General features: G+C 39.7%; 3 protein-coding genes across 6 annotated transcripts; 1 reads left to right on the forward strand and 2 right to left on the reverse strand.

Moving 5' to 3' along the window:
* On the reverse strand, positions 1 to 3,150 carry LOC137965633 (sugar transport protein MST6-like). Its single transcript, XM_068811910.1, has 5 exons — positions 3,007 to 3,150; positions 2,398 to 2,616; positions 1,931 to 2,253; positions 752 to 1,381; positions 1 to 663 (listed from the first exon to the last, which is right to left on the reverse strand). Exons 2-5 carry the CDS (start codon positions 2,531 to 2,533, stop codon positions 196 to 198), a joined length of 1,557 nt encoding a protein of 518 aa, XP_068668011.1. The 5' UTR covers positions 2,534 to 2,616; positions 3,007 to 3,150; the 3' UTR covers positions 1 to 195.
* Positions 3,151 to 4,638: 1,488 nt separating this feature from the next.
* On the reverse strand, positions 4,639 to 20,461 carry LOC137966003 (vacuolar sorting protein 18). 4 transcript variants are annotated; one of them, XM_068812434.1, is made up of 26 exons: positions 20,401 to 20,461; positions 19,710 to 20,281; positions 18,838 to 18,884; positions 18,533 to 18,736; positions 18,078 to 18,290; positions 17,831 to 17,970; positions 17,603 to 17,698; positions 17,411 to 17,478; positions 16,360 to 16,461; positions 15,483 to 15,627; positions 14,799 to 14,942; positions 14,597 to 14,716; positions 14,401 to 14,457; positions 14,173 to 14,232; positions 13,789 to 13,896; positions 10,046 to 10,188; positions 9,281 to 9,359; positions 8,109 to 8,171; positions 7,839 to 7,969; positions 7,594 to 7,699; positions 7,268 to 7,456; positions 6,607 to 6,834; positions 6,299 to 6,454; positions 5,758 to 5,919; positions 5,264 to 5,374; positions 4,639 to 5,019 (listed from the first exon to the last, which is right to left on the reverse strand). In XM_068812434.1, the coding sequence occupies exons 4-26, from the start codon at positions 18,693 to 18,695 to the stop codon at positions 4,849 to 4,851; spliced, it is 2,955 nt and encodes a 984-aa protein (XP_068668535.1). In that variant the 5' UTR covers positions 18,696 to 18,736; positions 18,838 to 18,884; positions 19,710 to 20,281; positions 20,401 to 20,461; the 3' UTR covers positions 4,639 to 4,848. The 4 variants fall into 4 exon arrangements, with proteins under 4 accessions (XP_068668535.1, XP_068668536.1, XP_068668534.1 ...); XM_068812435.1 differs by having other exon boundaries at positions 18,838 to 18,889; XM_068812433.1 differs by having other exon boundaries at positions 18,838 to 19,057.
* Positions 20,462 to 21,345: 884 nt separating this feature from the next.
* LOC137965938 (uncharacterized) lies at positions 21,346 to 23,085 on the forward strand. The gene has a single exon (XM_068812343.1). It carries the CDS (start codon positions 21,513 to 21,515, stop codon positions 22,797 to 22,799), a length of 1,287 nt encoding a protein of 428 aa, XP_068668444.1. The 5' UTR covers positions 21,346 to 21,512; the 3' UTR covers positions 22,800 to 23,085.
* The last annotated feature ends 989 nt before the right edge of the window (positions 23,086 to 24,074 follow it).

The following is a 24,074-nucleotide window of genomic DNA, read 5'->3' on the forward strand; positions in this document are numbered from 1 at the left end:
GAAGGAAAAGGGCGTTTCCAATTTGCAGTAGTGAACAAAAACAATTTTCTGACATGAATACAGTTCCCTTGATATATATACAGGAAGTTTTTACTCAATTACTGTGATTATTCCCATATGGCGACCACCCTAATAATCTAGTCAAGGAAAAAAAAAACAAAATATTTCTTCATTGCTTGCAGATCAAGAGGGGTTTTAGACCACGAGCTTTGGTTTCTCCATTTCGAGCCCTTGAGGGATGTCTTCATCGGAAATGTATTTTTTCCAGACGGGGTGGCGCTTCCACACGAGCACCATCTCTTCAATGGGGATGTTCTTGGTTTCAGGGAGGAGGAAGTAGATGAAGATGGTCATGGCAACCACCCAGACGCCGAAGAAGAGGAAGAGGAAGTACTTCAAGTGGCAGAGCATGGTGAGGAAGACTTGTGCGACGATGAAGGTGAAGAGCATGTTGACGGAGACGTTCACGGACTGGCCGGCGGACCGGATCTCGAGGGGGAAGATCTCACTGGGAACCAGCCATCCGAGGGGACCCCATGACCAGGCGAATCCGGCGACATAGATGCAGATCACAGCCACGATGATGTTGGCGTAGCTCTTGCTCAGGTTGGTCGACACTCCGCTCCAGCCGAATTTGTGACCGATCAGAAAGGTGATGAGCCCCTGATTATGAAACGAACCAATGAATACTAGTCCAATTTTGAATAATAATGGAAAAAAAAAAATCAAGCAAATAAGAGAGTTCAGTTACCTGGCAGATAATCATCTGGATCCCGCCCTCAAGGAAGAGGACCCTTCTTCCGAACTTGTCGACACTGAGAATGGAAATAAAGGTGGCACCGGCGTTGACGCATCCAGTAACGACGGCGGACATCAAGGAAGCGTCGGCCCCGAAACCAATAGTCTTGAAAAGCACCGGGGCGTAGAACGTGATGACATTTATTCCAGTCATCTGCTGAAAAATGGGGATCATGAAAGACATGATCAATTGGGGTCTGTATTTCCTCTGTCTAAAGTTCCTCCATGGGTGTTTCACAAGCTTAGAGGCCTCGCTAGCTGCAACCAAGTCGTTGTATTCCTCATCGATGTCAGTGGTGCCACGGATCTTTACGAGCATCGCCCTGGCCGTAATGGCGTCGCCACGATCGATGAGGGAGTTGGGAGTGTCAGGGAGGAATAGGGATCCGATGGTAATGATCAAGGCAGGCACTGCGGCTCCGCCGAGGCCGAGACGCCATCCCCAACCGCCGGAGATCTTGGCCGTGAAGTAGTTGATGATGTTGGCGGCGAGAATGCCGATGGTGATCATGAGCTGGAAGACGATGTTCAACATACCACGCATGTTCGCCGGAGCCATCTCTGACAGATAGAGCGGGACAGACTGTTGAGAACCAATGGAAAAAAACTACAATATTAGTGACCATCACCGGCGATGAAGAAGACTCAACCGAAAGTTAATGTCAACATCAAATAGTGATTTTGTTTCCAAAAGAAACGATAAAATAGCAATTCTTATCAAACATCCAAAATGAAATTCTAGATGTATGAAAATGAATTTGACAAAAGTAACGAAGGATATCTTAATAAAAGGTAAACGAATTTTAGTATGAAAAACACAAGATTAACCAAAATAAAAAGGTAGCTGGCAAAAGAGAATCAGAAAAGGTGAGAGGAAGAGATTCGTGGGAATGGATCTGAAGTCCGAACGGAGACAGAAGACAAGAGCAGTAACGCAGAAAGGACAAAACAACGTTGAAATTTAAAATAAAAAAAAAAACATTTCAAACATTGAGAAGTTCAGCGGTATTTGGCTACCAAAACTGAGAAGATGCTCTGTTGCTTAGGATTCTGAACATCAAGCTTACAATGGCTCTGGAGAACAAACCAAAAATAAATAAATCAAAGGGCAAAAGATAACATAAAAAATCACCTGGTTAGCGAAACCAACACCGATGCCGAGCAAAATCCGACCAAAAATCAACATGAGGACGTTGACGGCCGCGGCGTTAAGCGCCGCTCCGGTCAAGAAAACCGCACCACCGAAGAGCATGGAGATTTTCCGGCCAAACTTCTTAGTCACCAATGAGGCGAAGAAAGAGGCGATGAGCGCAGCGAGATAGAGAGACGACGTGAAGGTAGTCAAAGTCTGACTGTCGAACTTGCAGTACTGACTCGTCTCACGGGCTTCCTTCTCCTTGTGGTAAACGGACGGGAAGAAATCCTTGAGGAAAGAGTCCATGGACGTCACTCCACCTGAAACCAAAAAACCAAACAAACTCATCTCCGATCACAGAAAGCACCACTCAAACAACTCATCTTTCACCAGATCTAAATTTGATCTAAATTTAAAACATACTAAAAGGCGTTTTCATTTCATCTATCCGTTCCATTACTCACCTGAGATACCGAGATCATAACCGAAGATGAGACCACCGGAAGAAGCGACGATACAGGCCCAGAAGACGTAGGAAGTCATCTTCCCTGGGTAACGCTTCTGCTGTCCATCGGGAGCAATAACGACACCGCCAGCCATCAGAGAGAAGGCAAGAGAAAATATCGGCTCAACGGGTGTCAGTGAGCAGAGGAGGAGTAGACGACGAAATTCGCATAGAGAGCCTGCAGGAAGACCCGGGTATTTATAAAGAAGCTTACCAGGAAGGAGTTGAAAAGCCGTATTGGATGCTTCGCTGGCATATATTTATCCTGAATACGAATTTTTGGATAAGAGGTTGCGTATATTTATCCTGAATACGAATTTTCGGATAAGAGGTTGCGCCGAAGCTCTAAATATTTAGCAACCGCAGCTTTCTCACTCCCCTTAATGATCCCGTGAAATTATCAAACTATTCTTCTCTTCGTTCGTTTCACGAGTTCTTTTAAACCAAATTCATAAACAGGTAAAAAAATTTCTTTCAGATCTTTTTATATTTTCATTTATGGATTTTCGAGGAAAGTTGAATTCAGAGTTGGTGGCAACAGCATAAAGCAGAAAATCTCATTATTCACCTCAATCGTCTTTACAAACCGGAGTTGGGTCGGCGGGGAACACCGAGTAAAAGTGGAAAGAGAGTACAGGTACGGCGCCTTCCTGCTTATCGGCGAGAAATGTGAAGGATGGGTTTCTCTGAAAAAACAGATGGTGGATCTCAAGAAATAAAAACCACACAGAAGAGATCGTCAGTTGAATATTTTCGAAATAATTTCTGAAGTTGCAGAGAGTGTCGTGGCTTGTTAAAGCCATAATCTTAGTGAAAAGTAGACTTACCAGATGACGACCCCTATGTCCGGATACAATCAAATATGAATATACAAAGGGCAAGGAGCCGAATATAATATACGAAGAAAACCAGAGTTCCCAGTGGACGGTTTTCCACGATCGAAGGAACAGCAGGGCCAGCCGTTCAAGCAAGGCTGGCTTGACCTGTATGGAATCAAGCGACCATCTGGGCTCCATTCCAAAAGTCGCCGTCAATCGTTACCTGCAGAGTTCGACTGGTACAGCAAGTTTATTTGTTCTGTTGTAGGAAAATTAATAAAAAAGGCAGGCAAAGGATATCGCCACCATTGCCTTAAACTTCCGCAGGAGACGAAAGCCCAATGCCTGCCTCGACTCGTAATATTAAATAAAGTACCCCTTGTCCCGGGCTTTGTCGCCGTTCTCGGCGCCGGGACCTTCGACTGTCATTCGCTTTCACTCTGCTCATTCTTCTTCTCTCTCTCTCCCAGTCTCTCTTGAATCACAGGACTTTTCCCTCGTCTTGTCTCTTTCGCCGTGCAATCTGCGTATTTTTAAGTAATTATCTATTTGTCAGATTCTTGAATGAGACGACTTCGGTTAGATTAAATTTTTTGTGAGTGTAATGTGGAAAGCTGGAAGGAAAAGCTACAAGATTTTTCTTTTTCTTTTGCTGGGACGTGGACTCGACGGGGATGGAGCGATGGATTTCCTGTCTCTGCTATTTTATCTTGCATCGGCTTTCACATTAATGGTTGCCGGGTCTGGTATGGGCATCTGGTCAACCACGGCGGAGACGAGGAAAGTCGACGGCTGAGAATATAGATCTGGCCTGATTCTTGTACCCATTACTGCTGCAATTGGGTGCACATGTCTTGACTTTGTCAAATTATTTTCGTCGTTTTGATTCATACTGAAGACAGTTTTGAGATTCCTCAAGAAACGTAGGATGCACATGGGAAGCCGAGGCCGGTGAATTCAGCTTCATCAAGCAATTCTAACCAGGTATCGGTTTTTCAAGACGTGTACACATTAGTACCCCTTGTTTGAAATCAATATCCCACCATACCTGTCAGGAGACACATTTTTATGAAACCATTATATATATTAAGAAATTATATGATTTTTTTTAGGAAATAGACCTGTTAGTGTTTTTTTTTTTTTTGGGGGGAAATAAATAAAAATTAATAATCTATCTAATAAATTACTTATACATATTCGATAATTTTTTAAGTAAATAAATTATCAAATAGAAAATTACCATTTTTTTAAAATACTTTCTAGAATTTTGAACTTTTTTAATAAAAAATATGTTTTTATTTTAAAATTTTTAAGCAGGTTGACCTTAAGCTGCCTAACCTATTGCCTCCCCCTTACAGTTGACTCGTCCGGATAGTGTGGCCTTAATCTTCCAATCTTGTAGCAGCCGCTCACCCAACTGGTCAAAGCAGTAGCCATTACTGTAAGTTTACTGTATCAAGCAAGCAAGCAAGCTCTCAGTATTTCTGAACCCGCTCACACTAGAACAATTTTATAACGGCTTAGAGATGTGAGTGATCAGTTTGTACAGGAGAGAGAATCATAATTTAAGTTACACAACAAACTCCACCAAGTCAAATTGCAACAGGCAGGCTTCTCTGATTACCAAGCTGCTGCTTTATCTCCCATGAAGACGCCAATTCTGATTCCCCAGGCAAGATGAAGGGCAGCGATATCTCTCTTATCATAAGGTCCCCGCAAAATGGGCATTCACTTGCTATAGCATCATCTAACTGGGACCGGACCTATCAACCATATTGTTCAGTTCATCAGTTTCTGAACGATTACTCTAAGAAGAGATGAAGAAGAAAAAAAACAATTCTAAGACAGGAGGTAGCTCTTGGGACTTGAGATAGCCTCCTTTACATGAAAGATCTTCAAGACTTGAAAAAGAGCGACATAAAAGATAAACCAGAGCGCAATTATGTAAGTCACATGAGGCAAGCCTTCAAGTTGGGCAGAGCAAAATGATTTGCAGACCACATTTACCTTATCAACAGGATTTGTGCTTGTAATAGATTCATCCTCTGCATGTCCATTTGTTGTTATAGAATTCCCAAGTAAACTAAGCTGTTTTTGCAGGTCCAATATGTATTCTGCCTGAAACCATAATCCATTAATTGATAATATTATTCTCTGGGAAATAATTATTTCCAGAATGACTAATCATGTAACTGTGAACTAGGCTTCCATCAAATTTGCAACCCTTACTCCTATGCATGGAAGTTCACATGGATAACTTTAGGTCTTAAGAATAGACGTAGCCCCATAAAGTTGTGCAAATCTAAAATGAAAATCAATCATGAGGCTCCCCAGATTAATTTTCATCGCTTAATGTGAAACGAAACAGTAAACATTTGATACCAACAGAAAGGACCGTCATACATGGACTATTTAGAGATGCAGAATGCAATCACTAGCATGGTAGAGCAGGTATATTATATGCATAAGCGTGTCAAATAAAATACTAGGAGCAGACTCACTTGTGTCCTGTTGCTGCATCTTGTAACATGGGCAATAAGACACTCAGAATGGAATGCGTGACCACAAGGAAAGATATAGAAGGGTGCCATGGGTCCCACTGATGTGTAGCCCCTAGCCATCCGACGGGCTCCTCCTGTAGCTAAAATCTTACGCTTACATGCCTGCAGAGAACTCAGAAAAGGTGTCAAAGGTCAGATACGCAACCCAGACAACTCAAAAGTCCTGTGCAAGAGAAGAAACACTGATGCAAGGGGGAACAGCATGCTCAATTTAAACCGTGGATTCAAGTGTGAGATTCCCACTGAAATCTAGAACACCACCACTTCCCCAAAAACACAACAGACAAAATTCGCAGAGCATGTTAACAAAATAAAGAGAAGCAAAACAACTTTAGCTGAATCAAATCAACAGAAACAAATTTCTCGAACATGTTGAAGGACCAATTCTTAGAGCTTGAATCAAACTCAACCTCAAGATTCCATTGTTCTCATTTCTCCTTTTTCTTTAAAATTATTATGTACAGAATGAGAAGAGAAGTACCCCACACTCTTCATCACGATCAATAACAGTATATCTCTGACTAAGAGCACTAATGTCCTGTCTAATATTGTCAGCACCATGTGTTGCATCATTCATCTCTTCTTTCAGCTGCTCAATTTGCTTGTTGTAGTCCTCCAGTGATGAACAAATCGCTTCCTAAAAACAACAAAGAAGATGTATCAAGGTGCTAACTTCTTCATGCAACCAAATTCACCCACCACTGATTTTGTATCATAAGTGCAAGTAAAGATAGGATGATATCTTTGACTAACTTGGATTGCTATAGAAGTTCAGATTATAGAAATTACTTTGAAATCATCTATCAGGGCAAAGTCTGGAAAGAAAGGCAAAATATCTTCAATCTTCAAAAGACCATCAGTTTCCTTGAGGAAAGCTATGGCCTTGCGTATATTCTCCCTTTTAGTTCCTTTTTCCTGTTCAATAACATGTTTTGCAACCATAAGCCACAGCTTCTTCCTCAAGTCTTCATCATCCTCAACCTTGTCTGCCTCAGCCATTGCAAGCTCCAGGTCCACCTATACCAAACTAAAGAAAATCATTTGCATGGCCAGGTTACAAAATGTCAAAATAGTAAAAATTCAACGGGATAACTGCTTCAATTGATTGAATTACTGACATATTCGTTATTTGTCACAATATAATGATCAGCTCAGAAAAGCGTAAGGACATCTGTGCATTAGAGTTTCACTGGCCATTAAAGCAACAGGATGGTAATGAATGATTTTGTTAAAATTTTTATTTTAACATGAATCAATTAAATGCTACATCCACCAGAAGAATAAAATTTACTCCACTGCATAATGAACCATGTGCTTAAATAGGTAAAAATTCATCCCGAGTTAGATGATGCACAACTGTTAGAAATGAAATTGGCCAATCGTCTGGAAAATCATAAATTCGAAATGCCTACAAAAAAATAAATTTAGAATAAGGACTAAATAACAAAACCTGCAAAGCAAGGGCAACAGCTTCTTCATGCATAGACATCATACTGTAAATGTGGACACATGCCCTCATTCTTTTCTCCTTGAGACACAGGCGTAAAGCATACTTAGGATCATAGAAAAACTCAGGCCCATCAGATCGCCCTTTCCCAAACTTGCATTGTAGAAAACGCAGAAGTGCACTATCATCCTCCTTTGATCATTAAATCAACCACAAAAGACAAGAGCCACAGAATCAGTTCCTCCCATGTTAAATAAAAGCTTAGAGGTTAAAACATTAGTTAAGTGGTTGGTATATTAAAGCAGTTAAGTGCCTGCAGTAAATAGTACCTGCTTCGCATACAAAGAAAGTAACAAATTGTGTATACCAGGATCCTCATTAAGCAAACGATGGACACAAAATTCTAAATATTTGATCACTTCATGTGTTTCGTTCCTGCATACCATAATAGTCCCGTGAATTTTACATTAGCGAACATATAAACAGAAAGAAAAGCACCACCACAGCGAAAGGGTGAACATTAAGCTACGAAGATAAAACATACAACTAGATATGTAAGTGCTAAACGCATTACTTTGCATGAGGTTCACTCGAATAACGCATCATTGCAGGAATCAACTTCCTTGGGTTCAAGTTGCTTGTAGTCATCCATGATTCAACAGTCTCATATGCATCAAGCATGATTAAATCTGGGGCAAATTTGTACTGCAATAGAGTTGAAAGAAACCTTCAAGATATAGGAGAAAAGCAAAAAGGGTGCTATCTGCTTATGTATTTGTGTTCAATTTTCAAACTTATGATTTCAGAAGCTCCAAGCAAATCAATACATGGTCAGAGAATTTACCTGCAGCTCTATAGCGACATTTGGTTTCTGGAGTACTTCCAATGCTTTCTTTGCTTCTCCTTGCTTTTTCCATCAAACATGATAAAAGAAGGGGGCATTAACAGTGAGGACATGTAATAATAACATAGAACCTAAATTTGTAGAAGCGGAGAAGCTAATAAAGCAAGTATGTTAGCTCATCCGTAGAAGTGCTGCACTATATCCAGATTCTATTTACAAGTGAGAAGACAGTCTGATTGAGACGGGGGAAGAAGCCATGGTGTAGCCAAACACCAAGGCCAAAGACTGTGCAAGTCCAGTGCACAGCAATAGCAGCGGCGGCCAAGGCCAAGTGCAAAGGCACGGCCCAGAGGGGCGCACGCATATGGCCGGCCCGGAACCAGCTGCAACGGAAAAAGACACACTTGAGCTTGCCAAACGGATGGCCAAGCAACAGCCAGCTCAGACACAAGGCAGCACGCCAGCAGACATTTCTGGCGGGGCGAAATGGGGTTGGGCGCAACCAGGAATCCTGGCGGGGCGAAATGGGGTTGCTGGCGCACGACCAGGACTCCAGGCCTGGCGTCCTGAGGAAACCCCATTTCGCCCCGCCTGGAGTCCTGGTCGTGCGCCAGCAACCCCATTTCGCCCCGCCAGGATTCCTGGTTGCGCCCAACCCCATTTCGCCCCGCCAGAAGTGTCTGCTGGCGTGCTGCCTTGTGTCTGAGCTGGCTGTTGGGGTTGTTGTGGACCTTGTTGCTTGGCCATCCGTTTGGCAAGCTCAAGTGTGTCTTTTTCCGTTGCAGCTGGTTCCGGGCCGGCCATATGCGTGCGCCCCTCTGGGCCGTGCCTTTGCACTTGGCCTTGGCCGCCGCTGCTATTGTTGTGTACTGGACTTGCACAGTCTTTGGCCTTGGTGTTTGGCTACACCATGGCTTCTTCCCCCGTCTCACTGATGCTCCCAAAAATAAAAAGAGAAGATTAATGGAAATGTTCAGAGATTCATAAGTTTGTGTTCTGATAAGTCCCACAATCTGATTTAGTGACAAGGAGAATTTTGCCCTCATTTTCTAAGAATAATCAACTTTTTTTTTTTTTTTTTGAAAAATGAGAGAATAATCAACTAAATAATTCCTTTAGTTCCAAAAAGCAACTTAAGAAAATAATAATAATAAAACAGAGGAAACATATACCTGAATGTAATGGTGAATGACAATTTCATAGTGTTCTTTCAGACTAGCAAAATACACCAGTTCTTCTACTCTACCATAACTGCAAAATTGATTCTAATGTTAGTCGATTTGAAGTTATAATCTAATTAAAAGCTTGAAGGTGAAATTGAAGATATTGCACCACGATATGGTAAAACTTTCAAGCAAGAACTACATAACTATCACTAATTTGCTCGTGCATTTGAATGTCTAATGCCACTACAATATTTTTTTTGAAAAGTGAGGATTTTATTCAAGACATGCCAGGAAGAAACAACTAAGAAGGGAGCACTCCCCTAAGAAGGGTTATGACCATTCTTAGTTGGTGGATCAATTTGTCTGGTTAATTCCGTGAATGCCACTACGTTAAGCAAAATACCTTCGCACATTTCAAAGATCCTTTATTCTTGAAACAGTTAAAAAATAAGAACCTCATGAGAGAGAGAGAGAGAGAGAGAGAGAGAGAGAGAGCACCAGGGCTTAAAACTCTCCATAAGAAAGGTAGATGCCCAAAAAAAAGGAAGAAGACCATAAGGGAAAGTACACAAGCTAGGATATGGTAACAAGATGTTGTCAGGAGACTACATTTCAAGATAAGAAATTAGTTAAGCTATTACTTTACTACATTTATGAGTGCACTTAATCGTCAAAGACCCAAAAAGATAAAAAATCTAATTGTAGACGAAAATATCAAGTGGTAATAGGAAATCATAAGTGGAATAAAAACTTTGATGTCTTGATCCCAACCTTTCCAAAAGTTTCATTGTTGTTGCCTCATCTAATACATCCTTGGAGTCACTGAGGAATGCTCTGAACTCCTTAATTGTAGATTGATACTCTGCACTGCTTTGGTGATTGTCTGTGTCTACCTCCAATAACAGCCGATTGATCTGTAAAGAAGAAACAATCAGAATGAAAAACTACCGTGGAGCCAGAAATTAAGTTAGCAATAAAAAGATTACACCATCCATCTAGAAGGTTATATTTATAGACAAAACCAAGCACCAAAAAGGGCATCGATATATTAATCAGGCCACTGATCAAGCATTCAATGAACTATAATGTCAACCAGCAGGTGTTTATGACAGCAAGGAATAACAAAGTCAATCAGATGAACCAAATTGAAACCTATTTATTGGAACTGAATTTAATTAATTGTGAAGAAGAAGAAAAAGAGAACAGACATGGTAAGGAAGATCATAGTATCATCAAGCCTCCTTAGCAACTCTGGCATTTTCATGATGAAATTATGGATTTATCTTGTGGTTTGTGCCTACAGTGGGAGCATACTGTGTGGAGTGCCAATGGGTTAGCTGATAGTTTAACCTGACTGGCTGTTTCTCTTTCACAGCTGCTGGAGAGCCATTCTTACCCCTTTAGCACCGGTAACTTTGCTAGGCTTAGATCTTTTCTTTGCTGATGTATTTTTCTCTGTTTTAGCTTTTGAGATTTGCTATGGCTGGGCTGTAGTTGATTCAGACCTTTGTAAATTGTATTTTTTCCTTCTCCATTGCAATGAATTTCACATTTTTCTCAAAAAAAAGAAATCATTTCTAAGAATTTAATTTTGAGGACGTATAATTCTTTTGAACAAAATATTTCTAGAAATTTACCGCACAAATGAAAACCATGTCTATTAGAAGAAGATTATCCTCATTTTTTTTGCTCCCTTTGGAATTACTAGCTCTACAGAGGTTGAGGCCCGCCTCCTTCAGGGGCTGACACTCTAATTGGACTTCCTACTTTGGCCCTTTTACCTTTGAGGGAGGGTTTCGCCATGGTGATCAGTTGGGCTTATGGTGAATTCCCCTCGGCATCTCCACATATTATTTGGAATCCTACTTTTTTTTTTTATAAAGATGTATTTATATATAAACAATAAAATTTACAAAGGAAGAGGGAGCAGCTCCCTCACAACCAGAGATTGCAGGGACACTCCCTACTTGGCTAGCACATCTGCAGCCGAATTTGGAGATCTCGGAATGAAAGACCAAATTCAAGTGTGGAGTGAGGTAAAATCTAAAATTTCCCGAAAGATATCCCAATGGCGCCACGGAGGGGAAGCACGTTCACACCATCTAATGACCACCTTTGAGTCTCCTTCAATGTGAATGGGACCACTACAGTTGTCTCTGAAAATGCGGAGCCCATTGAGTAGGCCATGAAGCTCAGCCGTTGTAGAATCAGAAATGCTAACGGACCAGCATAAGAAAAACATTGATTGCCAGATGGATCCAAAATAATTCCCCCGAAACCAGCAATCCCCGGGTTGCCAAGAGAAGAGTCATCAAAGTTCAGCTTGAGGTATCCAGCTTCCGGGGGGGTCCATTCCTGCATTACTGGAGCCTTGATCCCAAAGTGCATCCTAGCCAAGATATTCCAATTTTCCCGAATAGAGGTTCCTTTGAAGGAGGAAAAAGCCTCCTTAGTTATGAGCCAAGAAGATATTTGCCCCGACACCCTGTCCGCTACTCTTACCTCCGATTCACTTTTAGCCTCGAACCTCCTTCGGTTGCGTCCATTTAATAACCCCCAAGGTATGAAACTGGCACAGGCAGATAACATTATATTTCCAAGACCTGAAACTGGCACAGGCAGATAACATTAAATTTCCAAGACCCAGGAGGGGTAGGCCAACTATCAACTTGTTGAAAGATATCAGATCAGTTGATATGCAGAATTGCAGCCCCATTTTGCCTAGAACAGAGGTCCACACCACGTAAAGTAAATGGTATGGCTGACTTGCTTGCTAGAGATGGGTCCAACAACATCTTGTTGATAGAGACTCAATTCCATTCCCTTTTAACTTAGGACTGCTTTTCTTTTATCAATTCTGTCTCCTTTTTTCTTTTTTCTTTGTACTTCCCCATGATAGGCCTCCCTGTTTCTCATTATCTTAATAAAATTTCTCTTTGCACTTACTTGAAAAAACACAAACGACAACCATCTTAAACTCATAAAAAGTGATCTATTTCAATTATTTGAAAGCCGCATGCCCCATGTTGATAGCATCCAATTCTCAGCAACCAAAAGTTAGGGCTACAATGAATAAAATATTTAACTGTTAAATTTCCAAACATTGTAGTGGAACACTTCTCAGTAAAATCCTTCACCAAACCATTTTTTATAGATAACTTCAGTTTCTTCAAAAGATTATTGGTGTTTTGGTGGAGAATATGGAAAACAATGGATGAACACAATAAAAACATAAATTTTGGTCCATTCTCTAGCCACAATTTGAAAAAGTTCCTCAAAGGCTAGATCTTAGGCCTAAGGTTAATGAATTATTTGTAATAAAAAATGGTAGATTAAGTATGTTAGGGCTTAGGGTACTATTTGGTACTCCTAGTTCCGATGGTACTTTTATGAGTAGTATTGATGTAGGGACACATGTAATTTTGTCAATACAGTAGTTATAAATAAAAAAGGTGCCTAGAGGATGTAGCTACAGAATTAAACTGAGATTGTGTTTTAGTGGCTTTCCTTTTTTGTGTAATTTTCTCTGTAATATTTCATTACGGACTTGCATTCACCGGCACTTTTTCCTAGTTTTTACCAATTATCATCCAATTTGTTATGAAAAGCCCATCAAAACCATCAAGGCTTATCTATGAGTTAGTATAAGAGTACATGTTCATCACACAGTCTCATCTTCGATATTGGTGTTCCATAATGTAACATATAACTTCGAAGAAAGCCATGTAACTTTTTTTAGCTAATGCAAAAAAAGAAAAAGGCTCATAATCCAATTTTTCTACAGGAAAAAATCTGCATTGAAAGTGGCAAAGGGCCATACAATGGCAGAAAAAACCCCACCTAGTTTGGTTGGATAAAGAATTTGGACTGCTCCAGTTTTTCAATTCAATTTTTCTACAGGAAGAAATCGGCATAGAAAGTGGCAAAGGTCATGCAAGAAACAGATTACTAGCACTAGAAAAAATCAACCTAGTTCGGTCAAATAAATTATTTGGATGGCAGTAAAATTTAATGGAGACTGATCTCTGAAATAAAAAGTTTTGAATAGATGAGGCAACACATCGATTCCCCATAGCAATCTGCACTATAAAAGACATCATTCTACAAAAACACTGGATAGAGGTTATGATCGGCCCAATGGAAAAACTGTGAAGTCGATAGAATATAGAATAGACCCTTAAATCTATCTCATACTCAGCTACCTCAATCCATTACCAAAAATCCAATTCTCAGCAGAGGTTATCTATCAATTTACTCTTTCTGAAACAGAAAGCAGTGAGATAAATGATACTAATAGATCAATCTGTCAGCACTATCTCATTGAATCATTTCTAATCAATTAGCTACACAATTTAATAGATTATAAGCTTCATTTTAAAAATGCTATGTATTCTAGTACAACAGCATCTATAGGCACATTTCCTTTATTTCTTGTGATGGTCAATAGGCTTAAGCTTTGGAAATATAAATTTCCGCAGAAAGACGAAAAAGGTAAAGATTTTCAGAAGTAGAACCTTGTCTAAGTATAGCTCAGTAGCCCAGGTGGAGATCATTGTTATTTGGCATTTATCATCCTTTGTAAGATTGTCAAGCCTTCGCAACAAGAAAGTTCTCAAAGCTTCCTGCATAGTAGACAAAATAGAAAATAAAAATTTTAAGTCATGATGTTCAAATTTGCATAATGTGCAACATGGAACTTCAATTTCTACTTTTATTGTTCTGCCTTTTTGAAAACAAAAGCTTGAAATCTAAAACAAGATGATTATTTCATAACTTCCAGCTTAATGTCAACACGGTAGCGTAACCCAAGAAGAAAAGAGTTCAAAATTCATTTGCTTCATAGACCTAACAACTGAAAAATGCCTGTGAGTACCTCAGAGAAGGCCACTTAAACATACCTGCTCCCCAATGCCAATAAACTTCAAAGTTATCTCTTCAAAAGATAATATATAGTTGATCTGGAAAAGGGGAAAGAAAACATTCAATGCTTTGGGCAAAACAAATTATCATTAATTTCATACCTTGCAAAAGTTACAATAAGCTCATTGGTCAACAAAAATGAAAAAAACACTCATATATATGCTATTTAGAATAAGTAGGGACAAACAGCAAAAATGTATGACTACCTTTGCATAGAAGGATGCTGCTCTTACATAATCCTTTGAAGAAAAGGCAGCATCAGCCTGTAGCAAAATTAAATAATCATGACCTGATAAAACAAAATTCTCTTATAAACTTGGAAGCACCAGCCTGTAGCAAAACTAATTAATCATGAATTAATAAAACAAACATCTTTTGTGAACTTCATCTCAGGGGCCTTACCTGAACCAAATACACTTCATCTCTTTGAAAGGGATACCTACAATGTACTAAAGCAGCAGCATATTCCTTCATATCAAGATAAACCCGCCACATATCCCGGCCTTCATCTTGAACAGAGACCTGCAGTGAAGTCACCATTAACAATTTGAATATTTACACAGAGATATAAGCAAATCTAGGTTTTGTCAACCAAAAACAAAACCTGATATATGGAATTCTGGTCATAAGCATAGAATAATCCTGCAGTAGCATCACTGCACAATCCAAGGATCCCTCTTGAGACTGATCCTGGAACAAAATCAAATTGCAGCTCTTCAATTATCTGTTGACTTATTCTGTTGACAACCTGAATATACATAGAAAATGCCATAAAATTATAAGAAATGAGACAAAGTGTCAGAAAGAGTCATACCACTTCTATTTTTCTGGAACACACACACTTTAGATCTGAGTCAATAAAACTAAGCATGATACTGTTACTAATACTCAGACAAGATTGATGAAGGAAAAATATGAGAGAATGAGGCAAGAGAAGAAAATCGAGGGGATAGCCGTGCTTTTTCGAGAGAGGCACTCTCACCTTTTGACAAGCACAGTTGGGGGAAAACACGTTCTGACCATTGCGGTCTCACGTGTTCAATTTTAGTTATCAAAATAATTGCATATAAGTCCCAAATACATCTGAAGTCATAAATAAACCCCTTCTACAACCACATGTACGAAACAAGGAATAAATTCTAATAAACTATGACAGCAATGAAATAAACTATGTAGCAATAGAAGTATTCATCAAACCAACAAGTCACAAGTCAAAAAAATAACAGGGTTTAAACAAATAGCAGCAATAAGGAACAAATGAACAAAGGTTAGGGGCTTGTTTAAATACCTTAACCTTATTCCCTATGAGAAGAAGAAAATGAAACTCAGACACTGCTAGAGATTTTGGTTCAACTGTTTCCCCAGATTCAGTCAATTTTGAATAATCCAACAAGGCCTTGTTCTCCACAAAGTTTTCATCTCCATCCGAAGAACTGCATTGGAAAATTAGTTCAAGAGTAATTAATAGTTCTAATATATACCAACAAATGATGCAGTCATAATCAATCAATCATATTAAAGATTTTTTTTTTTTTGGAAAAGGGAACACAAGTAAATTTTCCATTGCAAAAACACAAGAATATGTCAGTTGCTAATTTAGTTTCCTTTTGTTGTAAATCTCTACCTGAAAATCTTTCAAATCTTATTGTAATGAATGAAAACTGTACAAAAACCAATTCAAAAAGCAAAAGTAATTTCACTGGAAAGATAACTTGCACGCATTTTTCGTCTAGTTCACAATGAATGAGATATATTTCTGGAGGGAAAAGAAAGTATGAACTAACATGAGTGTCTCATTTTTACAAGGGTATTGCTCTTTTTGTGTACTTACTGGTTCTGGTCTTGCTTTACAGTCTTTGGACAAAACTTGCTTTTTTTTAATAGTAATTATAGTTTTTCGTGAAAAATAATTATTGCTAATTACCACCCAATAACAACTAATATCTGCTAAAGTACATAATAATCTTTCCTTTTTGACATTCTTAATGAGAAAAGTAATATAACTCAACTTGCATTGAAACACTCAAACTTAGTTTATTTATTAAAAATTTAATACATTTTTCATAATTTCAAATGTTGAGTTGATTTTGTAACATTGGATGAAATCCACAACTTTATATGATTGCTCAGTCAAATGCAAAGGAACAGAAAGAGCAATTACGTACCTGTGCTGAGCTCCAAAATTAAGACCACCATGGTATATACCTGCCCCAGAAAGCCAGGCAAAATGTTCAGCCCTTCTTTGCTTGATATAGAAATGTAGTTCACTACAGCCCAAGAAGAAGTAGAGGATACATTCAGTATCATCACCAAAAAAAGTGAGGAGAAAATCTCAAACTTTGTAATCCCACATAAATGACAAATCTCTGCACTGCAGACAAATTACTGACTGAGCTTCTAGACATACCCCACAGGTAAAGAGATGATGGGGAGCAACAGACTTCCTTTTAAGTTTATAAAAATATATGATACCACTTAAAAAATCATAATTACTATTACACAAAGATGGACCACATCTTATGGAGTCCAAGTTCATGATTACTTCTCTGAAAAATGAAACAATTTCTAGAGAAAGGAAGACATATACAAACAGAGCAAGCTGCTTAAAGCATGGAAAACAGAAAACAATGCCAGAAGGCAGTCCAATTTAAATATTACAATCAGAAAGATGTCTTGCTTGACAATTTATAGGTACTAAACAAATCAAACTCATGTTCAATACTGCTAGATAAACAAGAGTGCAATTAGTGTTACACGGTAAGTAAGCAAAATAACAGTCAATATTGTTTCTTAAAAGGATTTCTTGCCAGATTCCAGTACTTTTAGAGAAGCCTTGACAATTCTAACAATTATAAGTTTATAACATTTGACCTAATAGATTTAAGGCAAAAAGGAAAAAAGGTACTTCTGGCTAACAAAATTTTCCTTTCCACGTAATATTTTTAGCTTAAATAACTATTCTGAAGCAAATTGCATAGTTCAGGTCACACAAAATTCAGAAAATCACAATGTCCAATTAGCCTCCTTCTAAGCAGCAGGAATACATCCAATGTCCCCTAGATTTACAGTTTGGTAAAACAAAGATTGCTCTACACATAAGAAAAGAAATGAGGAAAGGTCACAATGAATGAAATGTAAACATAGAAAGATAAAATTATGCTAAGCAGTTCCGTTGCTTTCAAGATCACAACATCAAACATGAACTGAAACACTCACCTGTTTGGTATCTCTCCAGGAAGCTCCATAAAGTGCACAGCACGATCTGAATAGGAGGCAAACACAGACTGGAAACGAAAAATCATGAATGTAAGCAAGGATTAAACACCCAACCCTACCTGTAAAGTATGTACATCCTGGAATTTAGAGTCAGATCAAAACTAACAACATTATGTACAGACAATTACTTACATCCAGCGATCCAATACCAGTGAAAGAATACAACCGTGTGGGTGTGACAGCCATAACATAGAATCTAGTTGCATTACCTATGTTAGCAGTTTCCATCTGTTGTATCAGCATAAACAAACATAACAGCAATGAGGCACAGACATAGATTAACCTTGCTTCAGTTTGAGTGAAGAATTTAAAAAAAAAAAAAAAAAATTGAATGAAGAATATTTAAGACACGTGAACCACCTGCAAACCCATGAAAGCTTCTGTTAGTTCTGTTAGTTCAAAAAGCAACTTCACATATTTCTCTTTCTTGTCCTTTTCATCAACAGCCATCTCATAAAGTTGCCCGCCATCAGTCCCAAGAATGACTTCTCGTGTCGAAGCTAATTTTTTGGATAAATTGAGTGAAAAAAATCACAAAAGTTAACATAGAGAGATTTAAGCCCGACAGATGAAATGTGTCAAAACCAGCCTAAACAAATGTAGTCACCTTCTGTAATCTGCTGCCTATTCCATGCAACGGCATTCACAACGAGACCTTTGAGTCTGCTCAAATTACGAGGCTTGCCCCATTTTGCATGTAGATAATATGTCTCAGCCCCACCACTACAAAGAACAGTAGCTATACAATGACTTCCTCCAGGATCAACAAAAACTCTGTGCACAGGCTGATCACCTGTTCTGCCAACAGAGAGGTCAAGATCTGCAATAGATAGAAAAATGGACAAACCATCAATATAATACTTCAAAGTTCAAGAAAAAAAGAAAAGGAAGAATTTATCATAAAGGCTTCATTATTATCTCCAATCCATCTGATACAAGGATTTAGCCTTTTTAAGCAACTAACAACATTGTGCTTCTGGTTGAGTTAACTGAGTGAGTGCATGGTGTACAGTGGTGATGAATTTAAAAATTAAAGCAGAGAAAACACGAAAGAGTACATACCTAAAGAATCCCCAACTCCAAAATCGTGCCTTATAACCCATCCCTTACTTGTACCAAGGACAATGACATCATTCCCGGCAGACATGCATGTTATAACACCATGCCCCTTTGCAGCATATCTTTCCAGGGTATCTACTTGAAACACATGCCTCTCTGTATCCATTGATGCGGTTGAAGAAGTCTCAAACACGGGGAAATATCAAACTGCTCACAGTAGAGATTATGAATATCAGCGACTTTGAAAGAAAGAAAAAATGACACAAACTCTAACAGATCTACCATTTCACAAGACAAATGATACTTACAACATACGCAAGGATTCTAGATATGGCACTTCGGCAAGGAAAAGAGCCTTCACTACCAAGCCACAAATCAGCCAAAATTATTGATTATAATCGCAACAATCAGTGGAAGCTGGATATTGACTAAAACAAACTACAATAAGTAGAAGTAGCCTTCCATCCATTGCCTTTGATGCTTCTACAGATGACTGAATTTGAAGATCATTTATGTGAAGTCCAAGTTCTGGAAATAGTTGGAAAGTTTAATGTTTCGGTATGGCATTCTCAAGCATGACATTGCATTTTAAAACTTCTGGAATCAGGAATATCTTACGAAACAGGAAATTATATGTGTGACTATATTGTATTTCTTGCAAACACAATGAGGGACACAAGAAGTGCTTCACAAATAGATTGGCAAAAATAAAGATTCAGAGAACCTACTTTACGCCTTAAAGAGAGTAAAAATGGATCATTTCAAGGTAAAAGAATTTACTCAGAATGCATATTCGAATAGAGCACGACTACAAAGCAATTTCATGCAATCTGACATGCGACAAGATACAAAGTCAAGGACTTTTGTCGAGCTCGTTAATATAATAGCAAATAAAGGCCAAAGACTCCCACGAAAATCTGCCGGTTAATAGACAGCAGAATCGCTAGCTTCAACTTCCATTTGCAAGCGATGAAGAAAGATCTCATTCACATTTATGAAAATTGAAGCTTAGCTTACAACAAATCATAAAGAAAATGGAAAATCAGTACAGGAATTTCTGTAATTTCTTCTCTGGAACATCCAGATTATGTAAAAATCCGGCAAATTCCTCGCTTACAACTCGAACAATGCGTATTTCTATCAGGTATCCAGATACAGTCAAATAAAGATACAAACTCACCTTTAAGCATCAGATGAAACAGAGAGGATATCACGACATAGGATCTTCGACAAGGTAATCCGAAAAAGAGACGAAGAAATTTTATTCGGACTTTTTCTCGCAGGAGAAAGCGGACGAAAAAGCAGTGGAATCTCCACTTCTTACCGGCACCCCAGGCGGCAATTTTCCGGAAACACGCTGCCAGGACCGCGATCAGTCCTGTTACCAGCCTGCCTACACCCAATGCCGAAGAGGGAACCACTAAAGTACTTCGGAAACGGCTAAAATGTCTAAATTACCCCTATCATTTACATCCTAAAAGAAAATTACACAGGGGTATTCCTATGATTTTGTCAGAAGAAATTTGAGAAGCTGGTTTGGCCTCTGCTTGAGTATCGGAGCTTCTGCTTTGAGAAAACAAACAGCAGAACTAGAATTGCATTGTTTCTGGTATCGTCGAAACTGTTTCATAGCTGGTCCTGAAACAGTTACAGCGCCGTATGATCAAAGCTTCAGTTGTTAAAGAGATGAGATCCCGAAACATTATATCCTGTTCGTGCTGGTCTAGCAGTAGTTCCAATGAGATTTCAGCTCTGCAACGCCATGGAAATTTACATATGAGTTCGCAATCTGCACAAATAATTAATAAACGAAGGGAGACCCAGTAAACCAACTAATAGCACTAGAGAAGGTTCGTAAGATGGTTATATACCCATTCACGGCTGAAGAAGTACTGGATGTCTTCCGCTCGCTCTCTCTCGAAGCATTTCATATTGAACGCGTTGAGTTATCTGGTTCATTGGTTCTCAGTTACAATAATCCCGCTTTTATTTGTTAAAAATCAAGAAAAAGCATTGCGTAGCAGACAATGGAATTGTCCCTGAAATAAGGGATATGGCACAAATACCTGTATTCTCTTGGTTTTTAGATTAAAATCCTCTTACCCGTCTTCGATTCAACAGCATTTGAATGCTAACCAGTCATATGTTCTGATAATTTACGTATAGTGGGCTGTGAGCTAATCATGTTTGGATCTAGATTAAGAAGAAAATATCAATTGGAGCTTGCAAAGGTGTAGCTTTGGCTTTTTAAATTGAAGATCTAAGCCTAAAAGGGTTAAATTCTCTTTTCACACAACCAGACTTTCAATTGGTCGGTTGCACTAATTTCAATTAGTTGTAGTGCCTCAACAAATCAGAAAACTTCATGGTATCTAAGGGTTTGTTTAGAACACCATGGAAATTAAAAGAAAATAAAAAAAATAAGAATTTGATAATTATTATTCTAAAAAATAATTAATGAAAAGTAAAAATTCTGGGTTGGTTCAGTCGGGGGAAGTGGAGCCGTTAGGGACAGCGTCCGGTCTAAATGCCAAATGTCCTACACAGTCGGGCCCCACGAACCGATGATAAGGGTTCAAGTTCAACGAATCCTGACTTTCTGATCTACCAAACGTAATGCTTTTTAAACGGTTATGGTTGTCAACAGCACTCAGAGGGCCCACACGACGCTCCATACGATTTGTTAGACCATTTTAAGAGACAAGTCTTGCTTACACCTTTAAAATCACATCGGAGCGTCTAGATGGGGGAACGTTTCGAATCGAACGGTCATAATTCAAGCGCTTCGACGCCTATTTCCTTGTAACGGTCAAAAACTCACTACATACAGCAGACAACAAGTTCGAGATCCCCTATTTCTTTGGTCAGCTTTCGCGTCTGCGTCGTCGTCAAACAGAGAGAGCAGTCTGTCGGTCTAAAAGCCACGAAGAATCAACATCCAGAGCTTAGTTTTCATCTTCCGATCCCACTGACTGTATTGGAAATGAGCATAATCCAATACCCAGAAGCCATTAACGGAGAGAATCTGCTCTCTCCGTCACAGAAATTAGGCGTTCTCAAATACCCACAAGCGACCAAAGAAGCCCAAAATCTCCAGGTTTGGAACAATGCAGCTTTCGACGATGATAAATCCGCCGTAAGGACTTCTTGGATTCAGCCGGCTTTGCTTGAAATCAAGTCTAGTAAAGAAAATCAAAGCCCGAATTCGTGCAAGTCCCCGATTTTTGACGAATCTCCGACGCCCAATAAAACTCTCTCGCACGGGAAGCCTTTGAAGCTGCTTTTCAAACAGGGGCGCCTCGATGCTGCTAAAAATTGTGAAGGGAAGATCGATGATGAGATCGAGGAGATCGAGAAGAAGATCGCCATGTTATCAGAGAGACTCGAAGCCCTTCGTATTCAAAAGAAGAACCAGAAACAGGCCAACGATGAGACTACCGTTCCTCGGGACGCCCCAGGCAAGTTTCCGGAGAAAAAGAGCTTAAAAACGCCGAAAAAAATTAAAGAATTGCCACCAAGCGCGAACTCCCGGAGGCGGGGCGTGAGTCTGGGGCCTGCAGAGATCATCGGAAGCGTCAGATCACGGCCGACGGAGACTCCCCAAAGCCGCCGAAAATCTTTTTTCTGGAAGCTCCCTGGTATCGAAGAGGAAGAACAGGCGGAGAAGAAGGGAGAAAAGAAGACTCAGAAGAGTGTCAACAATTCCAGGAGTCTCAGCCTAAGCCCCAAATATCGGGCATCGAAGATGGCCGATCCGCGGAGAGGCGTCTTCACCGTTGGAGCAAAGAAACCCGTGAAGAAAGACGATACATCTCTCCAGCCAAAGAAGCTGTTCCCAGACAGAACGGCTAGCGCACAAAAACCAGGGCGAGTCGTCGCGAGTCGCTACAACCAAATCCCCCCACGCGTTACCAGCAATTCCCCAGAAAAAGATCGGCGCAAAGGGTTGCTTCCAGAGACCGAGAAAAAGAACAACAGGAGGAAATCGCAAGGTGTGTCGTCGGGAAGTGATCGAACTCCATCGGTGACAGACAGCGGCACGCGGCGGAGATGGGGCATTCCAGAGGGACCGTCTCCGCCAATAATTGACGAGATGGGAGAAACACTTCCGAGGATCAGGACCTCACGAATGGTGAACGAGAGCCCACGCGACTCGGGATGCGCGAAGAGGGTTGCCGACTTGGAGGGGAAAGAACCATTCTTCCGCATGGGAGACGAGGAAGTGGTAGCGTCTGTGTGCCAAGTCCTTGGATTCGAGGAAGAAGAATGAAGGACTTAGAATGAAGAATGTTCTTGTTTTCTTTCTTCAATTTGAAAGTTGAACAGACTATCTTTCCCTGTTCCCGTATCATTGAGGTCAAGCTTCCTTTTGCTTCCTCTGAAAATTTGTTCTTGTTGTTGATCACTGTGATTCAGCTTGTTCTGCTAAATTCAAATGTTACAAAGGAAAACCCCACTCTCTCTCTCTCTCTCTTTGCATTTTTCGTTTATCAGAAATTAATATGGGCCCAAATATCGTGCATGCGTGATACATTTCGTTGGGCTATAGCCCAACTAAGAAACTAAGACAAGCCCAGAAAAGTAAATTCCTGAATATATTCTGTACGACCCAAATATCCAAGGCCCTGCTCTCAAAGCTTAACGATGCAAATACTGCTCTGATTAAACAAAAATTAAAGAATTTGACTGAGAAAATTATGATTAGTCTCTAAATAGAGGCTATTTACATGGGTAAATGGATTCACTTAAAAAACCAATCACGGCTTCCTATTTCAGTTGCTTTACATTTTTTTTACTATTTATGCTGCAGTAAAAATAATGACTGCAAATTATTTTTTTAATATTTATTTTTAGAAAAAAAAGAAAAAAAAATCTTTAAAGGAACTGACCAATGAGAAACTGGGCCCATATTAATGCCCTTTTATTACTGTTGTGGACCTGATGGGTCAAACAAAAGTGGGCCCACAAGGAACAGAATCTCCGATAATCGACAAAACATGGCGTCTCTCTAATGCACATCTCCCTGCAATCTCACGCGAGTCCCATGTGCTGACCCCGTCTCTTCTTCGCTTGCCTCCAAATCACAACTCGCGAAAGGGAAAGAACAGAGTAATGGATTCAGAAGAAGGAAAAAGCGCCCCCCCCCAAAAAAAGTTTGCTTCGTCTTTCGTTCAACTAATCCTACCAGAATCCCGTCTGCCGTTACTGCATTTGGCGTCGAACCGGAAAGCAAAAGAAAGCTGAATTGACTTTTGCTGGTTCCCTTGTTTAGCAGAAATTTCAATTGCCACTGGGCGAAGAAAACTGTAGTAGAGGGAAGAAAGAAGCGGGCATTCCATCTGTCTACAGGAAATGGACGAGATAGGTGGTCACTGGTCAGTGTACCAGATTTCTGTATCCTTAACTATTTCCTTGTTCTGAACTGAACACGTTTCAGAGCTTTTGTAGCAATGAAGGGGTTGGAGGAGGACAGCAAACTGATGCTTGCCAAGAGTGAGTTTGAAGATTACTTTTGCGAAATTTCCCCATCTATTGAGTATACATT

The sequence above is a fragment of the Aristolochia californica genome, unplaced genomic scaffold (assembly GCF_029961685.1).
Source record: "Aristolochia californica isolate CCGP_79_NKW_82.1479 unplaced genomic scaffold, dmAriCali1.0.hap1 SCAF_5, whole genome shotgun sequence".
NCBI lineage: Eukaryota > Viridiplantae > Streptophyta > Magnoliopsida > Piperales > Aristolochiaceae > Aristolochia > Aristolochia californica.

Coding starts and splice junctions, on each gene's coding strand:
- LOC137965633 (XM_068811910.1), bottom strand. CDS start 2,533: ATGGCTGGCGGTGTCGTTATTGCTCCCGATGGACAGCAGAAGCGTTAC. Junction 2,254..2,397: donor TTATGATCTCGGTATCTCAG/GTGAGTAATGGA, acceptor TTTTGGTTTCAG/GTGGAGTGACGTCCATGGAC. Junction 664..751: donor TCCAGATGATTATCTGCCAG/GTAACTGAACTC, acceptor TTTCATAATCAG/GGGCTCATCACCTTTCTGAT.
- LOC137966003 (XM_068812437.1), bottom strand. CDS start 18,695: ATGGATACAGAGAGGCATGTGTTTCAAGTAGATACCCTGGAAAGATAT. Junction 14,458..14,596: donor ATGAAGTGTATTTGGTTCAG/GTAAGGCCCCTG, acceptor ATTTTGCTACAG/GCTGATGCTGCCTTTTCTTC. Junction 9,360..10,045: donor ACAATGAAACTTTTGGAAAG/GTTGGGATCAAG, acceptor TCAATTTTGCAG/TTATGGTAGAGTAGAAGAAC.
- LOC137965938 (XM_068812343.1), top strand. CDS start 21,513: ATGAGCATAATCCAATACCCAGAAGCCATTAACGGAGAGAATCTGCTC.